This window comes from Juglans regia, chromosome 3 (assembly GCF_001411555.2).
Source record: "Juglans regia cultivar Chandler chromosome 3, Walnut 2.0, whole genome shotgun sequence".
NCBI lineage: Eukaryota > Viridiplantae > Streptophyta > Magnoliopsida > Fagales > Juglandaceae > Juglans > Juglans regia.
Genome location: NC_049903.1, coordinates 17,748,660 through 17,766,666, shown reverse-complemented (window position 1 = coordinate 17,766,666; position 18,007 = coordinate 17,748,660). Strand labels below are relative to the sequence as shown.

Here is an 18,007-nt window from a genome sequence, read left to right as displayed (position 1 = left end):
GCTTTTATTCAAAAAAAAAGAATTATTAAAATAATAAATTACGAAATTATTTGAATTATATAATAACGGAATTTGGCGAGTCAACTTTTTTACTTACCCGTATCGTTACTCTCAAGTCTTGCCTCTTCTATGAGCCAGTCCTTGGGAAAAACAAGTAAAAATGTCTTCCTCGTACCAGTCATCACGGTCATCTGCAACTCATAGAAGAGCGGCTCCGCCACCAATTGTAAACAACACGGCCTCATCCGGATCCGTGCAGCAAGATGTTGACCCGGCTCCGACCCCACGGCCCATATTCCAGTTTCTCGGGTTCGGCTTCATCTTATTCCTTGTCTTTCTTCAGTTCCTCCCCGCTACTCATTTCCGACACCCCTCTGATCCTCTGAGAACCTGGACCCCTTTTGATGATTCTACCGCCGTAAGTCACCTTTTTCTGTTTTGAACTTGTAATAACTTACGTTTCTCATTATGAATATGTTTCCATTCCTCTTTCTCATTATGAATATTTTTTTTCTTTCTTTTACTCTGTTACAAAAGGAAGAAGAAGACTCTAGAAGAAATGAGAAACTTTTCTGAATTATTTTCCGTAAGTCATACAAAGCCCCAAAACTCTGCTTTTATACTAGTTGCAGATTTTGGGGTAAATCACAAAGGTTCTTTACAAGAAAAAAATACAAGCTAACTAACTGCCACCTCATATGCTTACGTGTACAAATGTAAAGTAAAATGAAATACATTCTGTAATATACTCAAAGCCAAACAAGGTAATAGATTGACAAGCAGCGTAACTTTTTTCTTGGGGGTTGCTTAGCAGTACGACTTGGTTATTTTAGCTTAGCGGGTAGTTGAATGTAATGCTGGTGGTTTTGAAGGTAATTGGAGCAGTTAATGTGGAATGAGGCTTTAGTGGGCAGTCCTATATTGTCCGCTTGTTGATCGTTAATCTTGGTCAAGACTTGTGAAGTGAAAAAAGGGAATATGCCTTGTTTTTATTAGTCGTAAAATAAATAAATATCGTTATAAGTGCAAGAAAAGTGAGGAGTCTATGGATCACCGATTATTGCATTTTGATGTGACTATAAGTTTGTTGAATGATATCTTTACTAGAGCGGGGCTCCATTTGGTGATGCCATGAAAGGTTGTTGAATTTTTGGCCTCCTGGGTAACTCTCAAATTGCAGTGATGTGAAGGATGATACCATTATGGCTATGGCAATGCATATGGATGGAGAGGAATCGTTGTAGCTTTGAGAATCGTGAACGGACGATGAACGAGCTTAGAACTTTTTTTCTTCAAACTTTATTCCATTGGTCGATTGTGATAGACTTTAATGGCATGAATGTACATGATTTTCTTGTATCATTAGACACCCATGCATAGGTGTTGCTCTTGTATATGTCCCATGGACTTGGCTTCGCCTTTTTTAATAAAATTTGTATTTACCGATAAATAAAATAAATATAGGCCCTAGGAAACGAAAAGCACACAAGAAACACAAGAACTCCCCCTTTGATTCTAAGAAACATAAAAGAAACAAGACTTGCCTTTTCACCAAGCATGGGATGAAAGAGGTTAGAATTTGGTCATTTTCTTCTTTTCTACTTCTGTCGACATATTAATGTTAGCAAGTATCTCTAGCCTCCCTCTTGGGATGTAAGGTATCTTCTCTACCCCTGAAGTATCTTGGCTTACCTTTGGGTGCTCTCTTTAAATCAGAGGAAATTTGGAACGTAGTGATTGAGAAAGTGGAACGCAAACTGGTATCTTGAAGAGGTTGTATTTGTCTAAAGGTGGTAGGCTCACCTTGATTAAAAGTACTCTTTCCAACTTACCCACCTATTTTTTGTCCTTGCTCCGCTACCAACATAGGTTGCCAATTGTATTGAGAAGCTAAAACGTGACTTTTCGTGGAGTGGTTTGGGGGACGAGTTCAAGTTCCATTTGGTTAATTGGTCAATGGTTTGTACTCTAATTTCTCGGGGTGGAATGGGGATTCATAACTGGATGAGTTCAACCAAGCTCTAATAGGTAAATGGTTGTGGCGGTATCAACATGAAAGCGGGGCTTGTGGAAGGCTGTTATAGATGCGCAGGTTGGGGAGGCATGGGGTGAGTCTATGGAAATACATTAGGAAGGGTTGAGTTCTTCCGGAGACATACACATATTGTAGTGGGTGACAACTCTCGTATCATATTTTGGTATGACAACTAGTGGGGTAAACGAAGTCTCTAAGACACTTTCCCTTCCATATTTGGGCTTGCACAAGTGAAGGATGCAGTGATAGCGGACCACTTGATTTGTTCTAGTGGCTCCCCTCAATGAAATGTTGATTTCATTAGGGCAACTCAAGACTGAGAGTTGGAGGTGATCACAAAGTTCTATGCAGCATTGTATTCCGTACGTATGACCGAGGGTACCATGGATAGGATGATTTGGAGCCCTTCCATGAAAGCTTAATTCACTATCAGATCACTCCACAAAGTTTTAACGAGCCCAGGCATGCACACATTTCCATGGAAAAGCATTTGGTAGACAAAAGCTCCTTCCGAAGCTGCATTTTCTATTTGGACAACAAAATTAGGCAAGATTCTCACCATAGATAACTTAAGGAAATGTCGGATAATGGTGTTGGATTGGTGTTGCATGTGTAAGAAAGATGGTGAATCAATAGACCATTTGTTTCTACACTGCAAGGTGGCGAGGACTTTGTGGGATTATTTTTTTTACAAGGCTTGGCATATCGTGGGTCATGCCTTTTAGATTAGTGGATTTTCTAGCTAGCTGGAGAGGTCTCCGAGGTAATTCACAAGTCACAACAATTTGGGAAATGATCCCTATTTGCATGTGTTGGTGTATATGGCCGGAACAAAATGATAGAAGCTTCGAAAACCATGAGAAGACAACGGAGGAGCTGAAAGTCTTTTTCTTTAAAACATTGTTCTCATGGGTAGGGGCCATTGTTTGTAATGGACTAAATGTCCATGACTTTTTACTATCAGTTGTAAACTCTAGTTAGGTATTTCTCATGTATACTCTGTGTATTTGGGCTTTGCCTCCTTTTATGAATAAAATATCTTGATTACCGATAAAAAAAAATGTTAGCAAGTGTTCAAAATTCAGTTTCTATGAGAATAGCTGTTGCTGATTGCTAAGACGAATGATCATATTTTTACAACTTGGTGAAGCTTTGCATGATGCATTTGAGTAAACTTCATTACTGATGGTTTGAATGAATCAATATGTCATATTTCTGATCTCTCATGTTTGATGTCAGTTGACATTAAAACATTTATATATTCTTTTTTTAACGTAAGAAATCTTAATTAGAAGGTTAATATATTCTTGGCTATCGCAATATTTTCCAGGGAATTTTGTTTCTATTTTTCCTGTTTAGTCAAGCCGAATACTCTTGTCTTAAATTATTACAGTTTGGGGCTACAAGTGATGGGAATTCCAGTTCTGCTGCAAAGAACAACGGGGAGGATGGAATGGTACATGTTGTGTCATGGATGGACTGTCTTGATCTTCGCTTGCTTGCTGTTCTTGCTAACTCAACTCTATTAAGCTCGAGGTTGGTTTCGCCTGATGAAATCTAGTTGTTACAGCTTTTAGTTCTTATTATATATTGATTCGAAAGATCTGATAATAGGCGTGGCCATGATTTATAGTAAGTGTAAAGACCCAGTCCGAGATTCAAGCTTAGCCTGTCTTCTATAGGTATGAAAAGAAAGGGAAGAAGAATCAAAACTTTTACCCTTTTTATTCTTACCTAGAGAAGATGGGCTGGGCCTTTACATTAAGAATAGCAATGTTCTTCCATTATGACCTAAAACATATGATCTCTTGTGGAGGATCATCCCCTCTTGCATATTGTGGAGTAGTTGGCGAGAAAGAAATGAGTGTAATTTTGAAGAATGTGAAAAGTAGGTGCCGGACCAATGGGTAACCAAGTATTTTGAGGTATTCTTAGATATTTCCTTCCCAAACATCACTCAAACACAGAACACTTTTCAATTTCAAACCTTCAACCTTTTCATCTAATCATTACAACTATCCCAAACTTCTAAACAAAACACAAAAAACAATATAATTTTTTCAAATTTCAAAACAAAAAATAATATTAAAAAATAATATTCAAACAAATTTTAACTTTATAATATTTTTATTCAACTTTTTCTCTCATTTTCCAAAACCCAATAAAACATCTTAATTCAAACCATTTCATTACTATTCACAGATATTATGAGATATTCTAATTGCCCAAACGAGCCCTAATCATCTTTCCTTATCATCCTCTTTCATTGGATAGGGACCAAAACAGTGTAGTTTTTTTTTGTTTTTTTTTTTCCAATATCTGGTGGCACTTTTCCCATTTCCTAGTTATGTGTAGATCTTTGGTATACTTCCTGTGTATTGGGGTAACACCCTTTTATCGTTTTAATAAAATCTTTACATTAAAAACATGCAGTTCATTTTTTATGCTAGCATAGAAACAATAATTTGTGGTCCTACATTTAATACTTCTCCCTGTCATGACAAAGTTCTCTTGGCAATGGCCATAATTAACAAGAAAAGATTTTGTAAAATGAAAGAAGACCAATTCCTGACTTGTTAATATGTATGAGACAGCTCCTCAAATTATTGGTGAATCTATGAATGATATGTACGAATTGCACAGAAAAAAATTCAATATAAGTCATTCCAGGGAAACATTCCCATCTTGATCAATAATTCTACAATATCTAAGTCAACTAAACTGAACAACAATATAATGCACAGCTTGATAAATCCATTCTATGAATGTTATGTATGAATTGCATTGAAAAAAATCAAATAAAAGTCATTCCAGATGAACATTCCCATCTTGATCAATAATTCTACAATATCTAAGTCAACTAAACTGAACAACAGTATAATGCACAGCTTGATAAATCTGTTCTGATTGTTCTTGGTTACAAATGATTCTGTTTTTTGCTTCCATAAAATTTTTCTCACATCCCCAAATTGTCTTGTTTCTTCAAAGTCTTCTAATATGCTTTCAAGTCAGTAATTATTAATAGGACAGGGGTGGCTTGGGTCATGCCCAGAAGAGTTAGGGATATTCTGGGGTGTTGGACAGGAATTAGGGGGAATGCACAAAGAGCTGCTGTGTGGAGAATGATCCCTCACTGCATTATGTGGTGCTTATGGCTAGAGAGAAATAGGATGTGCTTTGAAGACATGGAGCGTTCTTTGGATGAGCTGAAGCGATTCTTCTACAATACTTTACTTCTTGGGCTTCGGCCATTATTTGTAATACTTTTCATGACCTGCTTGTATCTCTCACTAGTACCTAGATGTAATTAGGCATGCTCCTTGTATACTTCCGCTGTACTTTGACAATGTCTTTATTTCAATAAAATTTTACTTTTACCTATAACAAAAAAGTTATTTCCAGAATTTGTTATTGTGGCTCTTGTAATGATCTAGGAAGACTGGCTAATTTATTTGAAATTGCATGACACAAATGATGTTACAATAGATTATGCTTTTCCAATTTAATTTTTTTGGTCATTTACCTCCTGATTGATTCCTCTTGCTCTTTCATTGTCCAGATATCCACATCTGGTTTTCTTTCATTTCTTTATCCCTAAAGGGAATGAGGACAAAGTTTCCTTTTTCAAATTAAAAGTTCTATTTCCACATTCAAACCTCGAAATTCATGGGTAAGTTGTTGCTTATTATAAAAGTTTGTTTTTAAGTCCATTATTTTTTCTTGTGCATTAACATTTTTACAATAGGCAGGAGGAAGTGAAAGAAATAATTGCAACTGCCATTTCTGGAACACAATTTGCTGGATCCAGCTTTGTGGAAGTAGCACCTTTTATCATTCCAAGTGTGCACCAGTCCTTGACCAAGTTCATTTATATCTCACCGAACATACTAATGAAGGTTTGTTTTCTCCCTAGTTGCTAAATTTATTTCTGAGATTCGGTCTCCTTTTTTTTTTTTTTTTTCCTTTTATCTGTTGGATGTTATCGTTTCTGAAAATGAAGCTTTGATAAATGAAATTGTAAGTTTCAGAAAATGAAGAAATATATGAAATAAATTAATTACACGTATATCTGTATGTGCGTTTATATATTTTATCCCCGGGCTTTTAGGTATCTGAACTAACCTGTCTCAATAAGATATGAAGGAGCTGAATGGATTACTACTGATGATTTACAAAAGTGAAGGAATTTTAATAAATGGCAAATTGGGGCACTTTTATGCAAATCTAAATTGTAAAGCCCATGAGATGGGTAAGATCATCAAAGATACCGATAATGCAGAACAGCGTCTTTCAATGACCACAGTGCTGCAGAATTTTCTGCAGTGGCCAAGTCTCACCTTTACGTGACATGTATGACAGATTCTACCATATATAAAATGCATCAAACTTGAATTTTATCATCTGCATATAATGTGATCATGCCAATGCTTGAGTTCTTGGACAACATGTACAAATTCTCAAACAAGTGGCCCTGCTTTTTAGTCTTATTCTAATCAACCTGTTGACATGTATATGCTATAAGGACAAGATATATCGTTTTAGACCTAAAGGGAGTCATTACCTAGAAAACTTTCAGCTGTGCGCTACAGGGAAAATCAAGAGGCAGAATCTGTCCACTTGAGTTTCTTTGATTAAGATAAATTCTTTGCACTTTCTAGCCTTAGGGTTCAATTTGTGAATATTAGAAACAATGAAGAACAAGTTAGACTAAAGAAATATTTGGAATTTCAAATAGATGCTCACAGAAACTTACTTTGAATTCAGCTTAAAGGCTGCCAAAGAATTGCAGCCTCTAGGATCCTTCAGGACTTGAAAGGAGGGTTATAATGCTGATATGGTTGCTAGAAGAAAAGCAGTGATTTTCGCTCGGAATTGGAGAAGAAAATTTACTTTTACTTACCAAACAATGAAGGAAACAAGAGGAAAAGGGAGATGTAGAATAGGGTTTTGAAATTAGGAATCCCCTGTCTAATCACCTGCATTGAAGTGGCTATCAGTGACTGTTTTCTGAAATTTTCTTGAAGAAAAGTGTTGAATACTCGAGGGTTTTCTCAGCTATGGGCTGTGGAATACCTGGAGGAGCCTTCCAATATTTTCTTGCTTGAACTCTTGATGAAGAAATTGAGGGAAAACAGACACAGAGAGATGGCCGGCAGAGGAGAGAAGAATGTTTGCTTTTATAGCAAGACTAAGGTTTATGCAGGAGAAGACTCACATGAAAACCGACCCACAATTGACACCAGGGCTGTGCCAGAGTAGGGCTTCCTAGAAGCTTCCTATTCTAACTTTTAACTAACCGGGTAAAAGACATGATGCGTTTGTGCGGTCCTTGCGTTCCTCATTATTTGTGCTCCTAGAGTCCCAGAATTCTGGCACAATATCAGTTGTATTTAAGGCGGTGTTTTTATTCCCATACATATCCTAATAGAAGTCAATTTCTTTTATGAGAGAAATATACTTTCCATACATAACAAATTAGCATTTAACACAATCAATCTACACTTTAAAAAAGCAAATAGCCGCTGGATTTCTTAAACATACAAACTTACACCAATAAAAAAAGAACTCTAATTTCTAAAACATAAAAAAACTTCAGGAACTCGGGTATGACAGTCTCCTCATAGTTTATCCCATGAGTTTGGGTAAAGCCGTTTGCAGTAAATCTAGCCATATATCTTTCCCCCATTTCATCAGCCTCTGCTTCATTGTGGGCACCCATTTACATCCTACCGCATTTTTTCATTCAGATAATTAAACAAGGTCCATATGTTATTCTTGTGAAGAGCTTTCATCTCTTCTTGCATCACTTCCCTCCACTTTGGATCCCCAAGAGCCTCCTGTAAACATCAAGGAAGAGACATGGATGACAACTTGGAGATAAATGCGTGATAGGATGGTGAAGGATTTTGGTGAGAACCTAAATTAGAAAGAGGATGTTGAGTAGAAGTCTGGACTCCTTTACTTGTGCAATAGGAAGATCTTTGTCATCAACAACTGGTAATGAGTCTAGACTTGAGTAGCACTAGGATTACCTGAATCAGGATAGGATGGTGAAGGATTTTGGTGAGAAACTAAATTAGAAAGAGGATGTTGAGTAGAAGATCGGACTCCTTTACTTGTGCAATAGGAAGATTTTTGCCATCAATAACTGGTAATGAGTCTAGACTTGAGAGTAACAAACCTGAATCAGGAGACGATGAGTGGCAGGGTGCAGAGGGAATAGTTGTATCCTTCTAATTTATGGACTAAATTGTTTCACTTGTGGCAATATAAGTTTGGGCAGGTGCATTGTTAGAGCAAACCACTTCAAATGAGGTGTTAAGGCCTCATTTGGATGGTGAGATGAGATGAGATGATCTGTGAATAATAATGAAACGATTTGTGAATAGTAGTGAAATGGTTTGAGTTAAGATGTTTATGGGGTTTTGGAAAAGGAGAGAGAAAAGTTAAATAAAAATATTATAAAATTAAAATATTGTTAGAATATATATAATTTTTTAATATTATTTTTGTTTTGGGTGAAAAAGTTGAATTGTTTTGTGTTTTGTTTGGAAGTTTGAGAAAATTGTAATGACTAGGTAATGACTAGATGAAAAAGTTGAAGATTTGAAATTGAAAAGTGTTTGTATTTGTGGTGTTTGGATGTTGAGATGGGATGGGATGTGTAGATACATATGGTAAAGATCTTACTCATTTCATTGATGTACAAACATATATATACACTACATACAATTGACACTTATACCCTCACAGACTTATACTAATTACAAACATGTCCTCTAACACTCCCCCTCAAGCTGAGGCATATATATCATACAAACCTAAGTTGAAACAAATAAGTTTTAACTGACTCCAACACAAAGACTTAGTAAACACATATGCGAATTGATCGGCAGACTTCACAAAAGGTGTAGCTATGTCACGACTTAGTATCTTATCTTGAATGAAGTGACAATCAATCTCTATATGTTTAGTCCTCTCATGGAACACATGATTAGAGGCAATATGCACTGCGGCTTGATTATCACAAAATAACTGAAGAGGGGTAGGAGTTGGAAGCCCAATCTCTTGAAGGAAGTGTTGCAACCATGCCAGCTCACTAGTAGTGTGAGTCATTGCCCTAATTCAGCTTCTGCACTAGACCAAGCTACTACTGCTTGTTTCTTACTCTTCCATGTAACCAAGTTACCTCCTACAAATATACAATATCCAGTAGTAGATCTTCTATCTGAGGGGGATCTTGCTCAATCAACATCTGAAAAGGCTTCAACCCTAAGATGTCCATTTGGTCGATATAGTAATCCAAGGCCAGGTGCTCGCTTAAGATAACGAAGAATATGAATTACAACATCCCAATGTGAGACCCTAGGTGTTTGTAAAAATTGACTCATTACACTCACTGCAGAAGAGATGTCTGGCCTAGTGATAGTGAGATAATTCAATTTTCCAACAAGTTTTTGATACCTACTTGGATCTCCAATCATGCCTTCACCAACTGTGTTTCCATCTTCGGATCCTGAGTTACCTAGTACTTTAGACTCTCCACCTATTGCTCTTCGCAAAGGTACTTGATCTTGTGTTACTCAACATCTGATTAGTCAATTTGTCTCATATCATGCCTTATCTCCTTCATTCTCATGTTTTACCTCTCAACTTTCAAAACATTCTGTTCCTAAGACAGTTCAGGATGCTTTATCTGATTCAGGATGGAAGACAGCCATGAAAGATGAAATGAATGCCCTTCACCATAATGAGACATGGGATCTTGTTCCACTACCACCTGATATGCAACCTGTTTGCTGTAAATGGGTATATACAATCAAATTTCATTCTGATGGTTCTGCGGAACGTCTGAAAGCATGCTTGAATGCTAAGGGTTACACTCAAACATATGACATTGATTACGAGGAGACTTTCTCCCTGGTTGCGAAAATCTCCTATGTTTGAGTGTTGATCTCTCTTGCTGCTAATTTAGACTGGCCCTTATTTCAGTTGGATGTTAAGAATGCATTTCTGCATGACGACTTGCATGAAAAAGTTTATATGGAGCAACCACCTGGGTTTGTTGCAAAGGGGGAGTGTTAGAGTAGGTAATGGTAGAGGATCACACTCAACACTTGAAGCTACGTCAGAGAAATAGGGTATGGACGCAAAAAAGGTAACATCAGCACTCGTGAAGTAGCGTCAAAGAACAGGACTACAACAACGATATCCTTTTTGAGTCCGAGAATAACCAACAAAAAAACACTTGGTAGAACGTGGATTAAGCTTATCAAAACCTGGGCCAAGGTTATTAACATAGTAAACACACCCAAAAATTTTTGGAGGAAGGGTAAATGGTGGAGATGAAGGAAACAAGATGGAGAAAGTAGAGGAACTATCGAGAACTGATGAAGGCATACGGTTAATAAGGTGACAACCAGTAAGAACACCATCACTCCAAAATCGTTTAGGAATATGCATGTGCAGTAAAAGTGCTCGAGTTACATCTAACAAATGACGATTTTTGCGTTCAGCCACCCCATTCTGTTGGGGTGTATAAGAACATGAAGTTTGATGAACAATTCCTAGGCACTAGATAGATATTCTCTAGCATTATTAAAACGCAAAATCTGAACCATTTTGTTAAATTGAGTTTTAATTTCTTTCCTAAACACTTTGAATATAGAAAGGAGTTTAGATCTTGCCTTCATAAAAAACACCCATGTCACACGGAGTAGTCATCAATAAATGTGACAAAATATTGAAATGTGTTTGATTCAATGTTGATTAGTCCCCATATATCAGAGTGAATCAATTCAAAAGGACTCAAGGCTCGTTTATCAACTCGAGGTATAAATGACACACGATGGTGTTTACTAATTTGACATGCTTACAAGGAAAGGGAAACATTTCCTAGATTCCTGACCTGACGCTTTAAAAGGGAAAGAGAGGGATGACCAAGACGACGATGCCATTTATAAGCAGATGATGTGGATGTAAGGGCTTGAGTGGGTGACTATTTAACATTAAGATAATACAAGCCACCAGTTTCATGCCCCGTACCAATCTTGTTTCTCGTCTTGAGATCCTGAAAGACACATGAAGAGGGATAAAAGGTTACTGAACATTGAAGACTTTGAGTAATTTTACTGATGGACAGCAAACTAAAGGGACAACTAGGAGCATATAGAACAGATGACAAAGATATAGAGTCAGTGAGCTTAGTGGATTCAATGCCTGTAACTTTAGCAAGAGAACCATTAGCAAGAGTGACACTTTTTGAAAATGTCACAGTATCTAACTTAGATAAGATAGAGGACAGACCAGTCAAATGTTCATTAGCTCCTGAATCAATGATCCATGGATTTTGAATGGATGAGGCAAGACATGCAGATGCTATACCTGAGTGGGTAACAGTAGCTGTGGAGGATGAAGCTCGTGTGTGACCCAAAAACTGCTCATACTCATCCTTCGATATACTAATCATACCTGAGTTGGAGTTAGTTGACTGTGATGTAGTATGTTGGCAAATGGCCTGATTAGCAGACCCAGATGGTCTACCATGTAAATCCCAACAATAGTCCACTGAATGGTTAGTGCGACCACAATGGGTGCACTTATGAGGCTCTCGACCTCGAGTGCGATTACCTTTGGCATCACGTCCCCCACATGCACCTCTACCACCTCGGCCTCCATGCCTACTAGGAGCAGCATAAGAGGTAACCGCATCATAAAACTGTGACTCAAATTTAGTTGTCATATCTGAGAAACTCCACACAATATCACAGCTGAACTTGGGGATTGAAACTCCACACAATATCTAAGAAAAATCACAATTCAACTTAAAAAATTCGAGAAACGCAATCTGGAAATGTAGATACTTAGCTCAAGTACCCGAAAACAACTCGAATACCACAATTTCGGTCTTGTATCGGCCTGAACCGGCCTGTTTCGGGATGTATCGACTGTGTTTCTAGTTTGAACCGATACCGAATACACTCTTACTCCAAGTTTTGGCTATTCAAACTCAAGGATTGGATAGCTTATCCCTGCAGCCAAACACTATGGGCTTCAACCTTTTGCTGGCAACGGAGGCCCTCTCTGATGGTGACGACGATGCCGGTACCCACATACTAGGCTGGCGAGTCCACCCCTGGTGCCCAGTACTGGAGAAGACACCGGAGAGTGGCCGGAAACCACTTCAAACAGTTTCGGTCGCCGACGACAAAGGGAACCACCATATCGATTCCGGCGGCGACAATGATGCCGGTAACCATAGACAAGGCTGGCGAGTCCACCCCTGGTGCCCAGTGCCGGAGAAGACATCGGATAGTGGCTTGAAACTACCGTACACTACTTAGATCAATCCAACGTACATACGTTGTGATAGCATGTAGTTACATATGGTAAAGATCTTACTCATTTCATTGATGTACAAACATATATATACACTACATACAATTGACACTTACACCCTCACACACTTGTACTAATTACAAACATGTCTTTTACTCATCAAAAAAAAAAAAAAATTACAAACATGTCTTCTAATAGGATGAAATGAGAGTATCTTGCTATCCAAACCAGGCCTAAATTGAGTGCGGATCGAACCATGAGACATTTCAAAGCACAAAGAAACATCAATTTTATTCCTAAACAAATAAATGTAGTTCGAGAACAAGGAGGGCGGCAGAGGAGGTGTTCTTAGTTGCTAGGATTTTGTTTTCTTGAACTCTTGGGATTCCTAGAGTGTTTACGAGCCTCGACCAGGGTGTAGTTTCATGGGCTAGACATGATTTTCTAGCTAAATTATAACTCCTAGGACACTTGGGAATATCAGCCAGTAGCTACTAGGGCTCCAAGTATCTCCTGTTAATTGCTTGGGCTGCAGCCCAGGTCCAACATTGGGCCAAGAATTCAGCCCACCCATGAAAACAGTAAACAAATCATAAGGAAACCATGGGCCTGTGGGCCTAAAGCACAAATTTTAATCCAAACCCTAGAACGCTAGGGCTCGGGTCTTACAAACAACCAAGACATAATGGTAGTGTTTTCTGCTTGTCATTTTCGTTTGTTCAATCATCGAATGTAGGTTATTGACTCTTCCCATTTAGCTATATCATTTTACCACTACTTTTAATAAATTAGATAGCTGACTGAGACCAAACAAAGTAGTTGAGTCCATCTAATTTTACTGTTGTGTTTGGAATTTTCATTCAGGGTGGTGAACTGACCCTCTACCCCCACTTTCTTTTATTTTTCGTGTTCCAATAATATATGACTTCTGGAAATCACTTATCCAACCAAATAGTTCAATCCAAATGAGATCTGTCAGCTAACAAGATTTCAAATAGAAAAAGCTACCGTATCACCCATAAAGCAAAGGAAACAACACCAATAGAGATTCTAGATAGAATGGCATATCACATGGAATGATCCAAGATAAAACAATACTGGTTGTTTAATTTTGGTACCTCACTAAAAGACCTGTCGTTTACACAGGGGGATTGTTGCTACTGTCGACTAGGTTAGATGACTTGTTATTTCGGGCTGCACTGAATGACACATTGTTGTTGCATCTGAATGATCTGCCATTTGATAAACATATTAAACTCTGTGTCATTTTAGAATCTACAGTATTGCTGTGAGTACTTGTTGGAAAAATTTGCTGCCGTTGCCAGAAAATGCCAATATCACCATAGTACAACCCCCAAAACAACTGATGATTACAAAAAACTTCAAAAGAACACAAACCAAGCTACAAAAAGGGACAGAAAAGAAAGAGCATTAATTGGGTCCACCGTTTGTTAACATGCATTGCATATGCAAAGCAGATCTGCCGGCAACAAACATGTGACATGTAGTCTGTTTTAAGCTTATTAGAACCATTCCTAGACTTGAGTGTGCATCTCCTTAAGCCAATGAAAGCATACGTACAACCGATGTCAGCATCCATGCAAAACACGGTGCTACATATAGTGGTTATATGTATAATTCTTTACCCCTGACATATTAAGCATTCAAAATCTTGGGATGTCATTAACATTAAATGTTATTCAAATTCTATTTTTTATACTTTCTAGCCATATTATGACTACATGGTGCAAAACATTAGACATTGACATTTGTGATCTTGCTCTTTCTTGTATATGGACTCTCAATCTCATTTAAATTGGGGAGGGGGGGGGGGGGGTTGGGGGAGAAAATCACATAGACAGATTGCAATGAATCAACATATTTTACTTGTATTGTAGGGGAAAGTTGAAGACCTAATTGGAACTGCCTTGAGCAATTATGCCATTGGAGCTGCTGAGGACTGCTCTAGAAAATTAGATATGTTTGTTAATTCCAATGTGTTGGATGCTATTCAGAGATCAGCTTCAAAGCCTTGGGTTTCTGAGACACCTTATGTGAAAAATACATGTACGCCAGACTTGAGTGTGCTTTTGATTGATTCAACAAAATTGGACGGAGATTTTGTGGATGCTTTTCTGTGGTGGAGTAAAGTTCTCAATTTGAATGAAAGGTTTCAAATTCTCCTCGTCATTTCAAATTGATTTTGTTTTCTTCTATTCTTTTATATTGGCTAAACTAGAGCATCACCTGCTATACTTTGCATCTAACTTTGATATACTTTGCAGTTTCAAATTAAGCAATTAAGCCTCTCTGGAAAGTAAACGATCAGACTGTTGGGAGTCGGGACCATTGTCCAGTTAGGAGATTTGATAGATTTTGGTCACGAGTCTAGTTAAGTCATTTGAATTTTTTTTCATGTATATATGCCCACTGCCTGATTGAATACATTAAAGAAAGAGAAAGTTCTAAAAAAAATCAAAAACAAAAAATGGAGAAAAGGAGCTCTGGTTTGGAATTTCACCACCACACCATTGCTGGAGTCATCGCTGCTGCTGTCAGAGTCATTAGGGTCTTATATAACCCTGTCTTGTTTGTTTATAATTTAGAACCATGCCTAGGTGCCAAAGAATCTTGCTTGGTGGATCTAGATTTAAGAATGTTGTTGCAGCATTTGTGATGGTGGCAACCGTTTGATATGGTTTGGACTTGGAGTATGAATTGGTAGGTTTGTGGATTCTGCTTGGTGAAAACTGAATTCATTGTTTGGTGAAAGTTGTGGTGGGTGAGGATGAGGCCCACTTTGGAGGCTTTGGTGGTGGCATAGTTCAGAAATTTTTGGTCTAAAGTAGATGGTGTACTTTCAACTATCACATGAGTCCCAACAGTCTGATTGTTTACTTAATGAGGTGTCAACCTTCAATTGCTTCATTGAAAATACAGCAGGTTTGGACCAAAAATAAATGGGTCATGCTGTAATTAACCATGTTCATCTTACCTTTCTGCGTCTGTCTCTCTCAACAGCTGCCAGGGCTCCAGAGAAACCTTTGTAAACTTCAGTGTACTCTTGGCAGTTTAGTGTGAGTTTATTCCACCAGTGAGAGTATTTAATATGGAAAGTTTCCTCTGCTCTGTAAGGGTTGGGGACAATTTTTGACATACGAAATCATGCCCATCATCTGGTTGGTGATGATCAGCAAAGTGTCCATATCATGGATTAAGACATCTCAGGAAAATTCTGTTCCCTGCATCCATACGAGTGTCCTGTGTCAATTTTGTTTTTCCCTTAACGCATGTCCAATATAAAAAATTTATGGAAAAGCAGGAAGGAGTCTCAAGAAGCTATTTATGGAGTACTTATAAAAAAGAAGAAGAAGCTATTTATGGAGTGTGAAATACAAAGGAGCACCAACTTTAGGGAGTTCCTTCAAACTCAAACTATTAATAACATAAATAAATCTCCATGGGCTTAGTCCAAAACAGATTTATTCTTTTCTTTTTCTCCAATTTGCGATATTGTGTTTCTTGATGTTCCTTTGGCTTCCCAACAGAAGTGGAGTTTCTTGGTCTCATTTGTTGTTGTATAATTTGTGTTGGTAGGAGCAGTGGAAAAAATTCGGCCATTGTCTTAGCACTCTACAATAAATATCTCAAGCTTTCTAATTCTTGGTCGGTCACACTCGCAACATCTTCAGAAATGATCAACAATACTAGGGTTATCCGGTATGACATACCCAACAGTGTTTGTTCTCAATTTGGAAGTGGTGCTACCCCACAGATGTCGGGTAATGGAAATATCTGGAAGCATTACCTTTCCCCAATGTCAGATCAAATCTTGGGAAGCTAGGATTTTGGCTTCGAAAGAAAGAATACTGCAGTACATAATGCCATAAATCTCACCAAAGGTGAAAATATTACAATTGGCAAACATTTGTGAAATTCCTATTTAATTTTGTTTTATGTTCAGGTGTTGATTTGTACTTTTCATACACCACTGTATATTTGTGGGTAATTCATTCATTCATTCAGGAGTGGTTGAAGGATGTGCTCTAAATAATAGCCAAAGTGTATAAAATGTATGGTAGCGAAGACTGCTTGGAAAACTACTCAATAGTCTTTTATGGATGGATTATTTCAGCCTAAAGAGAAAGTTGACTTTTCTTGTCAGCAGAAAGCATAGATTTGCATTGAAAAGGCTACTAAAGTCGTGCACCATCAATTGATTTTGTTAACAGTATTGGATATGAAATTTAAAGGATTATTCGAACAGAAAATTAACAAGGTTGGACAGCTTGGAAATTGTTGACATAATTTTGTATGGAACTTGCTGCTATAATTTTTTGTAAGAAACAAAAACAGATGTCCAAGGAACAAGCCGTATCTATGTATGTATGTATGTTTGGTGGATTCCCAGGTTACAGAGTCTTGGAGTTTAACTCTGCTGGTGGACAGCATAATATGCACAATGGAGTTCCCTTGCATGCAGCTGATTATTTCATTCTTGGTCCAGTAATTTCTGTTTTTCTTCATTCACTGGTTACATTTCCTGCAATAGCAGTGTCTTAGGTTGAATCAATTTGCCTTTTTCTTTTCAATAGATGTTGATTTAGTTGTTATCATCTTCATGTTATCTTTGATTCCATTTGTGTCGCTCTTAAACTCTGATTTTGGGATAGGTTGATGCCGGCATATGATTAATCCATCATTGATTGTCACATTTGGTGAAGCATGTTATAGTTTTATAGTCATTACTTGTCTTAAGTTTACTACAGCTTGCACTGTTACATCTTCTAGTTCCACTGAAAACTTGGGATTTCACCAAGAATTTTAGAGGATCTTGATCCATGCTTGTTAGACCGCCATGTCCTGAACCTAGGGATGCAGTGTTCTTGATTAAAGAGCGCCACCAAGTTCTGCCCGCCATGAAGAAATAATCGGAGTGATGATGCCATTTTGGTTTGTTGGCATTGCATTCCCAAGGCCTCAGTTATGGTTTGTTGCTGAAAATAACGCTTGAGCAAAGTTGACAAGAGTTTTAAAATAGTAGCCGTTGCTTGCGAGGCTCTCTTCTTAATTAATTGTCACTCCATCATCTGCGAGTTCTCTAAACCTGGAGTATTCCTTTCCTTTCCGTTACAGTAAGTACTGGTTTATCCGGCTGTTGAGCTCTTTGATTTTTATTTTGATTTGAGTTATGCTATTTACGAGTCGGTATGTAAACACATCGTTTACTGTAGCACCCATTTCAGTTTTAAAAGAAGTCAATAGGGGCGGAATTCGGATTTGGTGCTTGGGGGCGATTAGTAAAGTGAGTCGTGTGTAGGGGTGAACAGTAATCGATATTTAAGATAGTAAAGTGTATCATCGATATTTAATATTAACTATATAAGGTTGTTATTTAGAGATAAATTAAATTATTAAAATCATCCATCTAAACCTCTCACTTGAGCTCTATCGAACTCAAGTGAAAGATAAAAATTAAGATAAAAATAGCCATATAATAAACGATAAAAATTAAGTAAACAAAGATAAACTTTTTTGTTGAATCTAAGATTGAATATGGTAAAGTCTCTATAATATAGATAAAAATAGCTATGTGAGATTTGTTGCATTCACTCTTAATTGTTAACTCGATGG

At 37.5% G+C, this 18,007-nt stretch overlaps 1 protein-coding gene across 6 annotated transcripts; it reads left to right on the top strand.

Annotated features, from left to right (window-relative positions):
• The first annotated feature begins 95 nt into the window (after positions 1-95).
• LOC109002859 lies at positions 96-16,989 on the top strand. 6 transcript variants are annotated; one of them, XR_004801034.1, is made up of 7 exons: positions 96-418; positions 3,429-3,571; positions 5,595-5,705; positions 5,781-5,931; positions 14,272-14,543; positions 15,971-16,275; positions 16,400-16,989. XR_004801034.1 is itself a non-coding variant. In XM_035687955.1 (6 exons), the coding sequence occupies exons 1-6, from the start codon at positions 161-163 to the stop codon at positions 16,215-16,217; spliced, it is 1,176 nt and encodes a 391-aa protein (XP_035543848.1). In that variant the 5' UTR covers positions 96-160; the 3' UTR covers positions 16,218-16,474. The 6 variants fall into 6 exon arrangements, 4 of the variants coding, with proteins under 4 accessions (XP_035543848.1, XP_018836319.2, XP_018836318.2 ...); XR_004801033.1 differs by having other exon boundaries at positions 105-418; positions 3,366-3,571; positions 16,400-16,850; XM_035687955.1 differs by having other exon boundaries at positions 15,977-16,474.
• The last annotated feature ends 1,018 nt before the right edge of the window (positions 16,990-18,007 follow it).